This window comes from Ambystoma mexicanum, chromosome 2q (genome assembly GCF_040938575.1).
Source record: "Ambystoma mexicanum isolate Mex_15411 chromosome 2q, UKY_AmexF1_1, whole genome shotgun sequence".
Classification (NCBI taxonomy): domain Eukaryota; kingdom Metazoa; phylum Chordata; class Amphibia; order Caudata; family Ambystomatidae; genus Ambystoma; species Ambystoma mexicanum.
The window spans coordinates 841,201,561-841,217,266 of record NC_090924.1 but is presented as its reverse complement, the minus strand read 5'-3'; the positions used below and the strand labels follow the sequence as shown (position 1 = coordinate 841,217,266).

The 15,706-nt window shown below is 44.6% G+C and overlaps 1 protein-coding gene across 2 annotated transcripts in view; it reads right to left on the bottom strand.

Moving 5' to 3' along the window:
* KIF5B (kinesin family member 5B) overlaps positions 1 to 15,706 on the bottom strand; it is a 1,711,571-nt gene that overhangs the window by 998,890 nt on the left and 696,975 nt on the right. For both annotated transcript variants that reach the window (XM_069648059.1, XM_069648058.1), the window contains exon 11: positions 5,877 to 6,025. In XM_069648059.1, coding sequence (XP_069504160.1) covers positions 5,877 to 6,025 — 149 coding nt within the window. The remainder of the gene's footprint in view (positions 1 to 5,876; positions 6,026 to 15,706) is intronic.

Below are 15,706 nucleotides of genomic sequence, written 5' to 3'. Positions count from 1 at the left end.
TTTTCCGAATGCAGAATAAAAGCGAAAGGACTTACCTCTCCAAGATGTTCCTGAGGGGCGATATGGTGTCTGACGGATTGCAGCTCCTAGGGATTTTGCTGCTGCCTTTTATGTTTGTAGTTTTTCTAAACCGTCATCCGCCTTCTTACCAAACAAAGAAGAGCCGTCAAAGGGCATATGCAAGAGTCTGCTTTGCACATCTGGAGCAAAACCAGACTTTCGCAACCAAGCAAATCTCCTGGTTGTTGTACTTGCCGCCATGGCCCTGCTGATGCTGTCAGCAGAATCGATGCCAGTCTGAAGGGATTCGCACATTGCGTCCTTACCATCCTTAATGATGTTGAGACACGCTTCCCTTTCTTCTGCCTCCGCGAGGCAGTCAGCCGCTGATGAAGCACACTTCCAAAGTGTGTGGCTGAACCTTGCGAGCGTACAAGTAGCATTGATGGATTTCAACGCCATGCTACATGCGGAAAATACTTTTTTGGCCATAGAGTCATATCTCTTATCATCGCTGTCCTGTGGAACAGTAGGGTAAGCCGACTTACTACCTGCTGAAGTAGCTGCCTGGACAACCAGACTTTCCAGAGTTGGGCGTTTGGCTAAATATTCAGGGTCAGCAGAAGACACCCGATATTTAGATGACAATTTCTTGTTAACCGCCGGGATTACCTCAGGTGTTTCCCAGTTTGCCAATATTCTCCTTTGTAATGCTGCATGAAATGGCACCACAGGATCCTCCTGTGGACCTTTGACCAAGATGTCTCTGAGGTCGCCTTGCTGAAAAGCAGGTGAGGGTGTGGACCATCCCATAAACTCGATTATCCTTGCCATCAAGGTTCTATAAGGGGTTTCAGCATGTTCCCCGGGGTCTGGTGTGGCAAATTCCACTTCTGGGGAAGTGTCCAACCCACTTGCTTCCGGTAGGGATTCATGGAGGTCTTTCAACCTACCTTCCTCAGAGGTAAATTCCTCTGGTGCAGGAGTTGCAGATCCTTGCAACTCAAAAGGTCTTTCCTGATCCGAATCCTCCCCTTCTTCATAAATAGAAGAGAACACTCTGGAGTGATCAGGTCTTGAAAATGGTACAAATCCCATTTCCAGAGCAGAAGGAGCCAAATTTGTCATGATTGGCTGAGAAAACGTCGACGTGGACGTTAAAGGCTTCGAAGCCATCAAAGCCATCGAAGCAAGCGTCGAGAAAGGTGGTAGAGGCCTCAATGAACTTGAGAGTATCGGGATTCTACTCAAGGTTGTCGACGACATTCTCATGCTTGAGGCTCTGGCCTTGGCCACTGGCTGTGAGGTGGCCATGGGTTAATCCTTTCTCGGCATCGACTTCGACTCGACTGACCTGTGCGTGGAAGAATCCTTCGATAACGGCGTCGATGACGCCGATCTATGTGTTGAAGGGATCTTCAACGACGGCGTCTAAGACGCAACTTTGCCTTTACTCGAGGGTTTGTGACGCTCTTGAGTGGCTTCTTTTGCCGGGAACTGCGACTCGCGGCTTTTTGATTTTTCGGGTCTTTCACCCAGGGTATCACCCTCAGCAGTCTTCGAGGGGGTCGAGGCCGCTTTCTCGAAGACGCTTAGCATCTTTTTCCTGAATTCCTCCCACTCACCCTCAGAGCTATGTTTTGTGGGGCAGGAAACCCTTTTTGGGGAAACAGAAGATGAAGACGAGGAAGGGGATCTTCGACGTCTCTTTTTTGAATGCTTAGATCTCGAAGAGTGATGGGAACTGCTTCGAGACCTAGAACGAGAATGTCTTTTGTGATGGCGAGGAGACAAATGTCTCGACTCCGCCGAGGAAACTTTCGAAGAAGTTTTAACTGCCTTACCTCTCTCGAGCTTCCCTTTACGCTCCTTCAAGGCTTTCGCCATCATGGACATGCAGTCCTCGCACTCCAAACAATGGTGCTCGATTCCCAGGGACCACAAACAGATCCTGTGAGGATCCGTCAACGACATTTTCTTTCCACATCCTCGACATTTTTTTAAGCCGGACCGTGGAGTCGTCGGTTCGGGTGAGGAAGCCATCTAGTACGAGTCGGTATTCACGAGGAATAATTGATATATTTGTTACTGAAGAACTGAGCAACGATATTCCGAGGCTCCACGAAGCACGGAAAAACGGAACTGAGCAACGGACGCTGCTCGAGTCTATTTTTACATGTGGTGACGTCGGCGCCGATATGGAGGCCGTCGAGGGACATCGGCTCGAGGGACGTCTGTTGGGCAGAAACCTGTGCAGTTCCCTCTGGGACCACTGCAAAAAGTTTAAGTCTACAGGAGTTAGCAGTAAACCCAATTGGTAGCAGTCTGCACCACCCAGATTTACCTGGTAGCTGTGGCTGAGCAATCAGACTTCTCTCAAGAAGAGTTAGGCAGTATACAGAGTATTCACAATAGGTCAAAGGAACACAGTTGAACAAGCAAACACGGACCAGAGCTTGGTGTAAAAAGAGATATAATTATTTATTTAAGCACATCTAGATAAACACACTGGCACTTTTGTTTAAGCAGTTCAGAAACACGATCGCTAAAAGATATACACTCCCTTCAATGGATGATAGACAACGCTTAGAAAAGGCAACACTTATTTCCAAACAGCGGTGACCGCTTAACTAAGATGACACTATACTCAAGCAGGTTAAAAAGGGAGAGAAAAGGCAAGGCAAAGATAGAACAGATACCAACACTTTTGACAGAACACCGTAAGGGGAAAAAGGCAGGTTAAAACCGTAACGTCAAAGTTCAAAAGGGCCGGACCCGCTTTAAGAGGCTCTGGTCAAAATGTGTCCAGGTCGCACGGTTCACAATGCACAAAAGTTTCATAACAGTTTCAAACGAAAGGAGTTGGACCAAAGAAAGGGACCAGTTAGATGGTCAAGGGGGCCAGCCCAGTCCAGAAGGTTAAGGGATTATTATTACTGTGTACCAATCTTTAGAATGGGAGGCCTGGCAGACACGGTACCTTGAGATGGCGACAATGCTACAGCGGGGCAGTTGTTCCTGGTAGTGGATGCGAGGCAGTGCTTCGTCCAGAGGAAGAGGGGATCTCGACGTAGAGGGAAACAGGAGTCCGTCACACTACCAGGGCAGAGACCAGGTGCAGAGTTCTCACTTACAAGGAGCGGTCCTTATTCGCGGTCCGGGTGCAAGTGGCTATCCGGCTGCCGGGGTGCAGAGCACGGGCAATTCGACCACGAGCCGTCCGGGGATGCGAAGGAGAAAAGTAAACTGGTTGTGCCCACCAGTCAAGGAAAGAAGACTCTCCAGCCGGGAGATGATCTCTGTCGTTGGGAAGAGGTGGGTCGATTCGGTAGGCCTCCACCGGTGGTGTCGTCGTAGCAGGTCGGCTCAACTTCTCCCTCTTCGGATTTTCAGGTCCTATGGCGACTTCTGAAGTTCCAGTCCATAAAGCCCTGCTTTTATGCAGAAAACACCCACACAGCCTAGCTGTCACTCAAACATGCTAAGTGGTGAGCCGGCCGGCTCACCCCTTGGGCCAATCACTCAAGAGTGCGACCTGAGTTACTAAGGTAACTCGGTCCAGGGTGCCTAAACCCCCTCCCACACCTCCTGTGGTACCCAGACAGAGTGGCACCACTTTTGGAGGCTTCTGTGGAGAAGCCCGCCAAAAAGTGGAACAAAGGGCTCGACCTTTGGGTTAGAGTTACAGAGGCGAACACAAACGCCATTTTAAAACCAAGTTTTGGCAGAAAATACCAACCGGTGAATTAACATTAAATAAATAAACCGGCGGTAGGTTAGAGACTAATGTGAAAAAGTATTAGCCTCGAACAATGGGAAAATCCCATAGAGAAATATTTGTGGTCGAATATAACAAGTAGTATCCACTGCCACCAGCCAAAACTCGACGGGGGGGGACGGGACAGTGCCCCCTTCGAACAACAGACCGAGGGGCAATCGAATTGCCCCTACCAGTATGTCCACAATATGATGGTTGGTACTGGTTCTAGGGGACTAGTAAAGCCAATGGTGACTTTACATGCCCTGGGAGACAGTAGTCAGTCCCAGGGTACGGAGTCTATGGTGGGGGTCACCTAGGACACCCCAGTGTTACTGCACGGAGGGTGCTGTGTAACACACATAGAAAAAACACATGAGACCCTATGGAGTAAAAGACCCCGCAGCCCATAAAACACATAACATTCGAAGGAATACCACAAATCATGTCCAAGAGTGGGAGAAAAAGAGTCTCACTCTTGGCAGGAGAAAAAAAACAAACTCCAGAAATCCAGCAAAGCTGCTGGGGGACTCACTAGGTTAGGAAATTCAGCCTAAACGGAGAATTCTCCCCAACAACGTCGACGCGCAGCGCCCTCTACTGAAATTTTTTTCCGAGGCCAGCAAGCTGGGAGATGATCTATCAAAGATAAGGAATACGTCGGAGGACACAATCCCTTCGAAATAAACATTTGAAAGAAAGGCTGAAGATGGTACTGCACACAGCTATCAGTCTTGCATACAATTCATTTGTGGCATACAATCAAAGGCTGTACAGTTCCAATACAAAGACCATCAGTGAAGAAACTGGTAGGTATTTGAAACAAGTTGAGTTGGTTTGGCTTGAAGACGGCCATTGTTAGGCACTACATGCCCCAATTCCGTATTAAAAAATATGCAAGGCAATAGGCGTTTTTGCTCTGAGTGAAACTTCTGGCCTTGAAGGGTTAATGATAACATGTTAAAAGACGTTTGCAACAGTGTTGACCATTATGATTGACAATTATTTAAATTGTACAGTGATCTAAAAATGTATCATGTTACGACCATATGGATATGGGAGGTTGTATGTAAATCGGATAGCACTACAATGTACAATGCTTTAAAGGTGATCTAAAGGAAATATTTCCTTTCAATCATGAATAAAGGTGACGATAATATAATTGTAGACAGATACATATGAGTTTTTATCAGAGTTTCATGTATAATCAAAAATATAGAATGATGGCAATTTTGTATTAATTTTCTTTCGTTTAAATAAATCAATAAACCATACACTAGACCAAGAACATGCATAGTTCCGGTACACGTAAGAATGTCAAACAGGCACAGCACCAACAACACCGCCTGGTTTGTCGCTGGAATCTCAGGCAGACACTAGACTGAATGTTTCCGGGAGAACTAAGGCACCAAACATCTAAAACAGGGAGAAATAGTTAACTCGACAGGCACTGGAATGCAAGCAGGAACAGGGGACCTCTTTCAATTGCACAGATTCTCAAATGCACACCAATATGCTAACTCTCTCCTCTTCACCAACAAACAATAGAATACAGCTATACCCCTCGACTATTTCGGCCTAGCTGCACACAGACATTAGCACGAAAACCCAACGATTCTTTAGAACTCAGCTATCCCACACGAAAAAAAAAGAAAATCTGCCTAGCTGTGCGCATAATCTCTCATACAAGCACTGTCCCCAGAATGCAGCTACCCCATGTCAATCAGCATTGCTACACACATAATAGTGACCTCACAGAACCTCCACACCACGCTGAGGATTAGAACCCAGCTACCCACCACGAAAATTCGGCCTGGCTGTACACATACAGTGTGTACCCAAGCACTACTTACTACCCTACTCTCTCCACTGACTTGGACAACGGTCCCCGAGGGTTTTCATCCACAGCGCTTTGAGGTCATAACCAATGGTAAAAAAGGCACTATACAAATGCCCAGTAACATATTGTGAAGCCTTTTTGTCCTGGTTCTCATTAAAAAGTTCGATTCAAGAAAGGGAAACTGTAAACTGAAAAACTTTTAGGATATCAGATGGTAGCATTATCAACAGGGTCTGAATTTGTCATCATTGAGAAAGCTAAAACCTCATAACATCTTACCATTGCGCCACCTGTTGAGCTCATTTTCAAGCCATGTTATAGTGCTTCTCAGAGTCTTGTTCCGTTCTTTCTCTTTTTCATATTTCTTCTTCCATTGTTCAGCAGTGAGCTCCACATTTACACATACTGTGTTCTTAATAGTCTTGGCTCTAGAGAACAAAAAGTGAATTAAATCAAAAAATATATTGACGTAAAAAGGATTATACTGTGCACTTTCTAGGCCATTCAACCTCATCTATTTCACTGAGTGGAGGGTCACACACTGTTTAGCATGGATGAAAAAACACTATGTTCAAAGTCAAACACTGGTCAAAGTCCTGCCACGTCAATTTCCTACAGATTTACAACATACCAACTCAATGATGCAGAACATCCAAAAAACATTTAAGCAACAGACACCAGGTCTACTCATAGGCAACCAATCCACATGCATCCAACAAATTAAATTGGCCTCAAACAGTCCACCAACTAAACGTACTACCAGACATTCTAAGCAACATAAACCACATCTGCCCCCAAGGAAATTTTAATTTGGCCATAGCAACGCCCTCTGAACCTACTATCCCACAGTGTAGCAAAAAGCATAATTCGATCTAGTATTTGAGGTCAAGGACAGAACCAGATACAGGTAGCCAGGTGAGTGAATGAGCATTAATCCTGTGCAAGCTTTTCAACCAACAGTTTAGACTGCGCCAAAGCTCGTCTTTGTAGTCTTATTGGAAATATGAAAACAATTTTTAACTTAATGAGCCAGGTTTGCATAGTCCTGCAATTCCGCATTCCAGACCGGTTGAACTAGCCTGCATCTAAGAAGCAAGCTGACTGACTGACAGTTAGGACGTCTAATATGCACTTGCCTCCCTCTGTGCGGTAAAGCCAACATCCCCCACTAGTACATCAGTAACCAACACACCCAATTCCATGTGTTCCCCCATTCCACAGCGGAGGTTTTAGCTCTGTATATGCTTGGGGGGAAAGGGGATTGGGGACAGTGTGGGTGTTATAAAGAAGAGGAGACCGTGGATTGCAATGAAAGTAATTTTCATTTCTCTGTTGTCCTGCACATCGTACTTCCGCCTTTGCTGGAACTAAACTTTAAAGTCTTTAAAATACAATGGGTGAAAGAGGCTGCATATACAAAAATGCAGCCATTTAGCCAAATCATGCATTCTTTATGGAAATTGTGCCCAATGTGTAATGCTTACAAAATGCTAATTAAGTAGCCCAAAGAGCAATACTACAATTTTTAGATGCCGTGATACGACCATAAAATGCAACCAATGTGGAGTGAGCCTGAATGTGTTGCCAAGCCTCCAGTCGTTGCGCTGCAAGCCTTGGAAATGCATGACAAGATCAATCTAGAGATGGAAGCCTGTAAGAATATCCCCATTGAATAAAAGTGCCAACTTTGTGGGGAGGCCTTTGCGCAGCAGTTGGCAAACACGCGTGCAAACGAAAATGTGCAATGTTTTGCAGCCACTCAAAACCAAAGCTGACAAGACCGGAGATGAACATTTCAAGTACCAGAAAATAAAGTGCTACTTTTGTTAACATGGGGAATTGCCTAATATAAGGAGAAAGAACAGCAGTTCTAAAACGAAAAACGGATTTGCATTTGGCTGCTGTGTGTTTTCTACAGAAATAAGAGTCAGGATTAGGAAACCTACCAATGTTGAGAATATGGACTGTTGATAGGGCCAATGCAATATGAACTTTGGTGTTTTATGAAAATGGGCACATTATAAGATGCAATTGTGACTGAAACCAACTTTAAATGGAGCCAGCACTGAATTCTAACATAAGGGTATCCTTTCAACTCACAAAGAACCCAACCCCCAGCATACAGGATGGGAGGATAGATAAGTTCCTTTACAAATCTAATAACTGATTCAAGCTGGATACTGCAGATAAGGATCCTACTTCAAACACGCAAAACAAACCAGACCGAGCTAGACATTTTAAGGGTTGAGTTTTATTACTTGCCCTGTATTTCTGTGTTAGGGGGAACATTTTTAAAAATAATTTAAATTCAGATAAATTTGTGGTCCTGCTCAGTCAAATCTATTAACACCATCTTGCAGGCCCTTCCTTAACGTAAGAATTTAGCACTTGACAAGATTGCAGGTCTGGAAACTTCTCAAGCGGAGACAGGACAGAAGTTGTAAAACCCGCAAGGACTGCAAACTACAAGGGATGTTACCATGTCCAGGCCCCCCATCATAAAAACCTTCCTGCTCTGCATGAACAGCATGGACAACAGATACCAGGCAGAAAAACCAAAGATGCTAAGTGATATTTTGCATATTAATAAAATGCAACATGGGATTCGCTATTTGGCCCATAACTCTAGAACAGAACCTCGTAGAAACGTATTGTTTTTGTGAAATGTTCAGTTTGAGATCTATTGAGGGCTACCAAAACGATTTTGAGTATGTTTTAATTATGCAAATTAGGCTGATTTCTATTTAGAGACAAAGAAAGGGCACATGCTAGTGTTCACAGTGACAAGCCTGTTCTGATGAAATGGAAAAATAATTTGTATATAAATGTAGAAGTGAGAAAGGGAAAAAACTATAACTCAAATTATTCATGTGATAATGATAAGGATTGTATCAATTGATTTGTGCCAGAGAGAGGAATCTGGTGAGCAAATTATCTAAGTGGTCACGTAGATGGAATTTAATGTTTCATTGACTGCCCCTTCAATAATATGCCCAATGACTACCAAGAGGAAGGTCTGTGATGTCACTTTGGGAACATTGTCCAATCAAATGCATTCACCAATTAGGATTGGGGAAATCACGCACACCTCAATATGGTCAATAAAAGGTCAAACACACAGACTGGGGAGACTCAGACTCACTTACTCATGGACACTCACTGAAGAAACTCACTCGCTCACCGACTGATGGGGAAGGAGAGAAAGAAGGATTGATAATAAACAGAACGAGATGGAATACATTGCTTTCAGTTTGGACCCATTTAGGATTATCAGAGTCCTGAAAGTGAGGCCTAAAAGGAGTTAAAAGTTCAAGGCCGCCTACAGTGAAAGAGAAAGCAGACAGACTGAAAAGCTGATCCTATCTTACTGGCTGATGCCCACCTGTTCCTGGAGGGGAGAATGTAAGCAGTCCTTAAAAGAGGGTGCTCACCTATCTGTGATTCAGCCACAAGAAATCCTGATGTATTATCTAAAACACTTTCAGTGCTATGTGGATGACACTCCGCTCATTTTCAGGCTACCTTTGGCCACTTCTTCCCCGTTCCTCATCTCTGACTGTCTGCTATCCAGGAGTGGTGTGCCGTCAATGACCTCTGCCTTAATACCAGTAAGACGGCTCTCTGGCCGGCCTCTCTTGGCCCTCTTCCTGCTCCCACCTGCAAGGCTAAGAACCTGGGGGTCATCTTCGACTCCACACTCTTTCTCCCCTCACATCTCGGACGTCTCTAAGTCGTCACACTACCAACTGCACCACCTCAGAGGTATTCTTCCTTTCCTCTCCTTCCCCCAGAAGCGCACTGTCTCCAGAGTGCTGGTTCTCTCCAGGCTGGACTATTGCAACAGCCTCTTTCTAAATCTGCCTGCTTCTACTCTACGCCCTCTGCAACTCATCCAGAACAGGACTGCAAGACTTGTCCTTGGTCTCAAGCACAAGGATCGTATCTCTCCAGGACTGAAATCTCTGCACTGGCTCCCAGTGCTGCGAGGATTAAGTTCAAAACCCTCTGCATCGTCCACAAAGCCTTCTGGGGCCTGGGGCCTCAATACCTTCAACTCTCTCTTCCGAAATATCTACCCTCTCAAGCTCTTCGCTCATCCGCCTCCAACTACCTCAGGGTCAGTCGTTTCTCCAAGCAATGAGTTGGCGGTAGATCTCTCTCTTCGGCTGGGGCCTCCCTCTGGAACAGCCTCCCCGCCTCCCTGAAACTTGAGGAGAACCATCTTCGGTTCCGGAAGCACCTAGAAACCTTCTTTGCTTCTGCTTTCTCTCCCCGTCTCCCCTGCTGAAGTCCTGGCTGATACTGAGACTGCACGGGTTACCTGGCCATCCATCTGATTTCGGACCCAAGTCCTGCCAGTTGCACTCTTGCGCTGCCTTCCCGGCAACCCCTGCACCTGGGGACTGTTTTCTGTATCCCTACAGTCCCCAATCCAGCACTTATGTCTGCACTCACCCTGCACTTGCCACTAGCTGGCCGTTCTTATTTATTTTATGTTATTATCTTATTATCCCATGGACTGCACTTTCCCCTCCCCCCGCATTTTTCTTTTCCCCTTCCCTTGCACTTGCGCGGACTGAATGACACCTGGCCTAGTAAGATCGCTGTCTGTCTTCCCTCTGTTGCCCCTCCCTTGCATCGTCGCGCCTTGAAACACCTGTGTATAGGCGCGTTATAAATGTCATATCATATCATAAAAGGGAATTAATCTTATGAGAAGTGATCCTACACAGGAAATCAAAGTAAATCCTGTCCCCTATTTGTTAGTACTGAGGGGTGGAAACAAACATTAATTGTACATTCCGTGATAAGGAGCATTTCAGAAAGTGTATAGCTCTGACTCAGAGGAATAGTGGACTCCGGTTCAGAGACGCAAGAGCAGATCCCAAAAGGGTTTAATAAAAGACCTATAAAACAAATAAAAGCCATCAAATGTTCTACGACCGTATAAGGCACCGGTTTAAAAAAAAGAAAATCTGCACATAGAAACCTTGTGTAGAAACCCTGTGTGGCGAGGACCAATCTCCGAAAGGATTTGCGCGAGTTGAAGCGTGCATTCGCACAGACTTCTTGGCAGGTAAATACTACAGAGTTTATTAGCACATTTTTCCATGTACTCCAAAACACAATCACCCAATTGATGCAGGACTTTGATGATTCACACACTCTCAAATGGGTAATTTCACAGGCTACTAGGATTTATGAGGTCCAAAAACCTCCAAAAAATAAAAATAATCCCTAAACTCCCAAATCAAATTCAACGGCTGAAATGGCAGAGGTGAAGAGTGCCCCTTCCTTTGGATCTGGAGTCTGGGATTCAAAGAATACACCTACCACCAAAAAGATTGACCGACAGAGGAGGCCCTCTGTCCAGTCCCAATCGAGCGACAACCAGTATTCCAAAATACTGACCCTTTGGACACTCAACACAAGTCCCCATGTAAATCCTACTCAGAATTTCTCAAAGGGAAAGATAGCCTACACCACCTCCATATCAAAATTTTCAAAACCCTTTTCTTTGACCTAGATTCCAGGACAATAGAGCCCAGAATCAAGGCGAGTGGAGACCCAGAAACTAAGGCTACAGTGCTAACTTTCAAAGCTACTCAAGTTACTTTTCTAAGAGGGGTAGCTACCTTTCCAGAGAGAAACAAAGATATGACCCTAGACCTCCCTACGGTTCTGAGGGAATAAAAAAGCTCTCAACTTGGGCAACAGGTCAAGCAATTGACCGAGAACATTGGACAGATGTTCAGGGTCCAAAAGAGCCCTCAGACTGCCAGTGTTTCACTAAATAACTTAATGTCCGGGTCAGGTGCCCGGGGGAGACAATAGCAAGAGGCAAACAATCCCAGTGATAGTATCCTAGTGGAAGAAGAAATAGGGGACACGGGTGAAGAGTTATGCCAGGCCTTAGAGGAAGCTTCCTTTCTGACCCATACAACGACCCCTGAATTACAAAAAAAAGACATACAAGAAAATACTAGCGACAACTCAAGACCCAAAAGAACAGAGAAAAAGTGAAAAATCAAGATAATTAAAATAGCCACTATTGAGACCAAGGAGTGCACAGGAAACCCAGAAAATGGAGTATTCTCTTTAAGAGGCGGAGTGACTCCTCCGAAAGAGAAGTGGGTAAAAATAGAAAACTCTGAATCCAAAAATGTTGAAAAAAAGATTGTGAAGTGCAAAGAAACCTTAAGATACAAAAAACAATGTTGTAAAACATACATTATGAACCGTGAAGGGCCAGAAACAGTAGAGGTACCCTCCCTCCTAAAATATTCAGAGGATTCTCCTCTGAAAAGAGAAGACAACAACGAGTCTGCAGAAAGGGGGATACACCTACTCCCGGTCTTAGTTTTAAGAGCATGTTTATTTTCCGACAGGTTTCCATGCTAACTCATGTGAACTTGACCTCACGAAAGGAAATACAGATATGGTGGCAACCCAAGTTCTTGCCCTAGAAATAAACAACATCTAGAAAATTCATGCTGAGCTGTCAAATAACTTTCTTCGTAGACTAGAATCTAAAAAAAAGGTAGATTCTATGCCACGGTCCAGATATAAGGTCAGTGTGAATAATCAGCTCTGTTAGACACAGGGTCACAGTCAACCTTTATTTCAAAGCAAACGTTTCAGAAGCAACCTGGGGAGAGACATAAAATTCCTCCTAAACTTCTTCTCAGAGAACTCCAAAATGTTGATGGAAAGGGCATTTCTGTCAATGGATTACGGATCTGCACATCAAAATTGGGCGACACCGTCTGAAACATCAAGTGAGCGTCTTGGCCCCATGCACAGACCCCGTTTACTGGGGATCCATTTTCTTTGGAGACTGTCCCCTCTAATTGTGTGACCTAGCGAATTAGACACCATGCACTCCAAATGTATGGTACAATTATTATAGTCAAAATTCAAGAAAATATAAAACAGGTTTAAGGTGCAGAGGAGAAAAGAAACAGCCCTGGCACATGGGTTGTCAATACAATAGAACAAGAGTAAGTTCCCTGTTGGGGAACTCCCGTCCCCTGCACACTATCTATGGCTAGAAAAGCCCAGTAATTTTCGAATAGTCGAAATAAGTATTTCAATTCAAGTCACTGTTTTCTCTGTGGATCTGTTTATGCAAATAAGACCAAAAGTAGTCAATTCACAAAGTCTTTTTTTCTTTAACGATGATTTATTCCAAATGTATGTGCCCAACGCGTTTGGAGATTCATTCTCTTCATCAGGGGCTGTGAGTTCAATCAATTTCCATTTATCTTTAAATATTCAACAAAAATACGAATCAATAAGTGTATAACATCCAAAGTAATCATAGTGTAAATCATCTAAAAATTGTTCTTGTACAGAAATCAAGTTCAATCATCATATGTCAACACCTGATCAGATTTCTCATAATTTTTTTATCCTAAATTATAATTTCTGAATATAATTCATGATTGTGAACACAATAGGGAATAATCTCTAGCATATCTCATAATTTACAGAATGCTTATTTTTTAACATGTTTTCTCTGTTTTTGACATGGTATTTATCATTTTCCAAAACTTCCCTATTGTGTTCACAATCATGAATTATATTCAGAAATTATAATTTAGGATAAAAAAATTATACCCTGTTCTTGTATCTAATACAGCTCCTAGGAACTGTTTAGTTGTTTTTGGTACAAGACTTAACTTTCTCGTTTATCGAGAAGCTCAATTGAAAGAGAAGATTTATGGTTCTTTGCGGGTTGTGTTTGCAAAGATGGGGTGTTTCTCCTGTGATCAGCCAGTCGTCGATGTAGGGGTACACTCAGATTGCCTCCCTGCGCAGGTGCGCCGCCACCACCGCCAGTACCTTGGTGAATACCCTTGGGGCTGAAGCTATTCTGAAGGGTAGCACCTTGAATTGGTAGTACTGGTTCGCTACTTTGAACCGCAAGAATTTTCTGTGCGCTTGGAGCATTGAAATATGAAAATAGTCATCTTTCATATCCAATGTTGCCACGTAATCCCCTCGTTTTAGCAAGGGGATTACCTCTTGTAGCATTGTCATGCAGAACTTTTGTGGCTTTACATAAGTGTTTGCAGGGCGTAAGTCTAATACTGGGCGCATGTTTGGATGTTATTTTGGCACAAGGAAGTATGTTGAATAAATACCCTTGTTTACCTCGTTGGATGGCACAATCTAGATGGCGTCCTTGAGGAGCAGCGCGTTGACATCTTCTATCGGGATGAGTATGTCTTCCTTTGGCGCGGGGGGTGGTTCGATGGTTTTTCTAGGAGCGCCACACATTAACCTCCCGCTACTGTAGATAACACCCACTTGTCCATGGTTATTCTCTCCCATGGGTGGGTGAAGTTTGAAATCCGTCCCCCTACTGGGGAGGCAAGGGAGGGGACCTGTAGCGGGCTGTCATTTTTGGGAGGCGTTCCTCCACCTCGAGAAGTGGAGGACCTTCCACGGACGCGGGATCTGTGCTGGCCTCTAGGATAACCTTAGGACATTTGACTCTGGTTGTAGTTCCAGGATGAATTTTGATTTTGTCCATATCCAGAGCCTCTTTGGGAATGTTGACAGCGAAAGCGGGGAAAATTGTTTCTGCCCCTTTGTCCAGGTAGTTTATTGGTAAGTTGCCCAAGGGATTTGAGGGTATATTCCTCTTTGGCTGATTTCAGAGCGTCCTCCACTGCTTTCCCAAATAGTACGTTTGGTTCCATAGGCAATGTTGAGCAACGTTGCCTGGGTCTCAAGCTTGAAGCCCGATTGGCGAAGCCAAGCGCAGCGCTTGAGAATGGTTCCTTCCGCAATAATACAGCCTGCATTATCTGCAGCATTGAGGTTGTTCTTCAGTAAGCTGCTGGCAGTGGCTTTGCCTTCTGCTGCTAGAAGGGCAACTCGAGACCTTAAATGCTCTGGAGCAGAGTCGACAAGGGCTGTAAACTCGTCACATTTATGGCAGTCATAGCTGGCCAACAGCGTGGAATTGTTGGCGATCCGAGCTTGAAACGCTGCTGATGTTGCAACTTTCCTCCCCATGGTATAAAGCTTCTTGCTGTCCTTGTCTGGGGGAGCTTCTGAAGAGGCTAGTGGTGTACCTAACTTCTGTCGCGTAGTTGTGACAACCAGCGAATCCGGTTTAAGCTGTCCTCTAACATATAAAGGGTCAGATGGAGCCGGGCGGAAAAGTTTTTCTATCCGCAGGTTTACTGCCCTTGTCTGATTGGGGGGTTTCCAGTGAAGGTTGGATTCTTCTCTGGACAGACTTTTGGGATGGGTATGAAGTGGGTGGCAGCTTTTTTGTCTCCCAGGATATCTTTGACAAAATCTCCTGAGTTTGAATACTGAGGTGCTCAGCTGCTTTTATTAGTAAGTCATTAAATAAGGGCTTATTATCTACTGGGGAATCCTGTTGAATAGGAGAAGACATAGTATTCACCTCTGCCTCACCATCCTCCCCAATAATATTATTGATATTCTTCCTGATCCCCTTCAGTGTCTGTATGGATGTCAAAGCTCAGCAGAAGTGCGAGACGTCTTTGCTGGTGGCTGGGATGGAGACCGGGACTGAGAACTGGAAGACAGGGATGAGAGCTTGAGGCCTGAGCAGTAGAAGGTGTGTTTTGGAAATGTTCTATTGTATTTCTAGACATCTCCTTATCTATGTCCTGTGCTGTCCATAGGGCTGAGCTGGGATTGACCCCAGGGTAAGGTATGGCAGGTACTTGGGGTGTAGGTGTGGGAAAGCCTTTATTATGTAAGGCCTCACTTAAGGGACCCTCATCCTCTTCTTGTGGGACAGTTATAGTTTCCTCAAAATCGGTAGATTTATCCTCATGAGACTTGTCCTTGTCCTTATGATTGGAACTCTTAGGGGAAGCATTCTTGGAATGAGAAGCCTTTAAAAGACTTTCTGGGACATGTTTTTTTAAACAGGTGTGATAACGAAACTGGTCTTCATCCGACGGCATTGTCTCGACACTTCACTGCGTCGAAGAACGATGTTGGAAGAATAAAGGACAGACACAGTAACTATATTTAAACTAGGTATAAGCAAATGGTGTCAGCCGAAATTGAACTTCGCGAGAAGCGACCGCTCACGATGGTGGAAAAAAAACAAT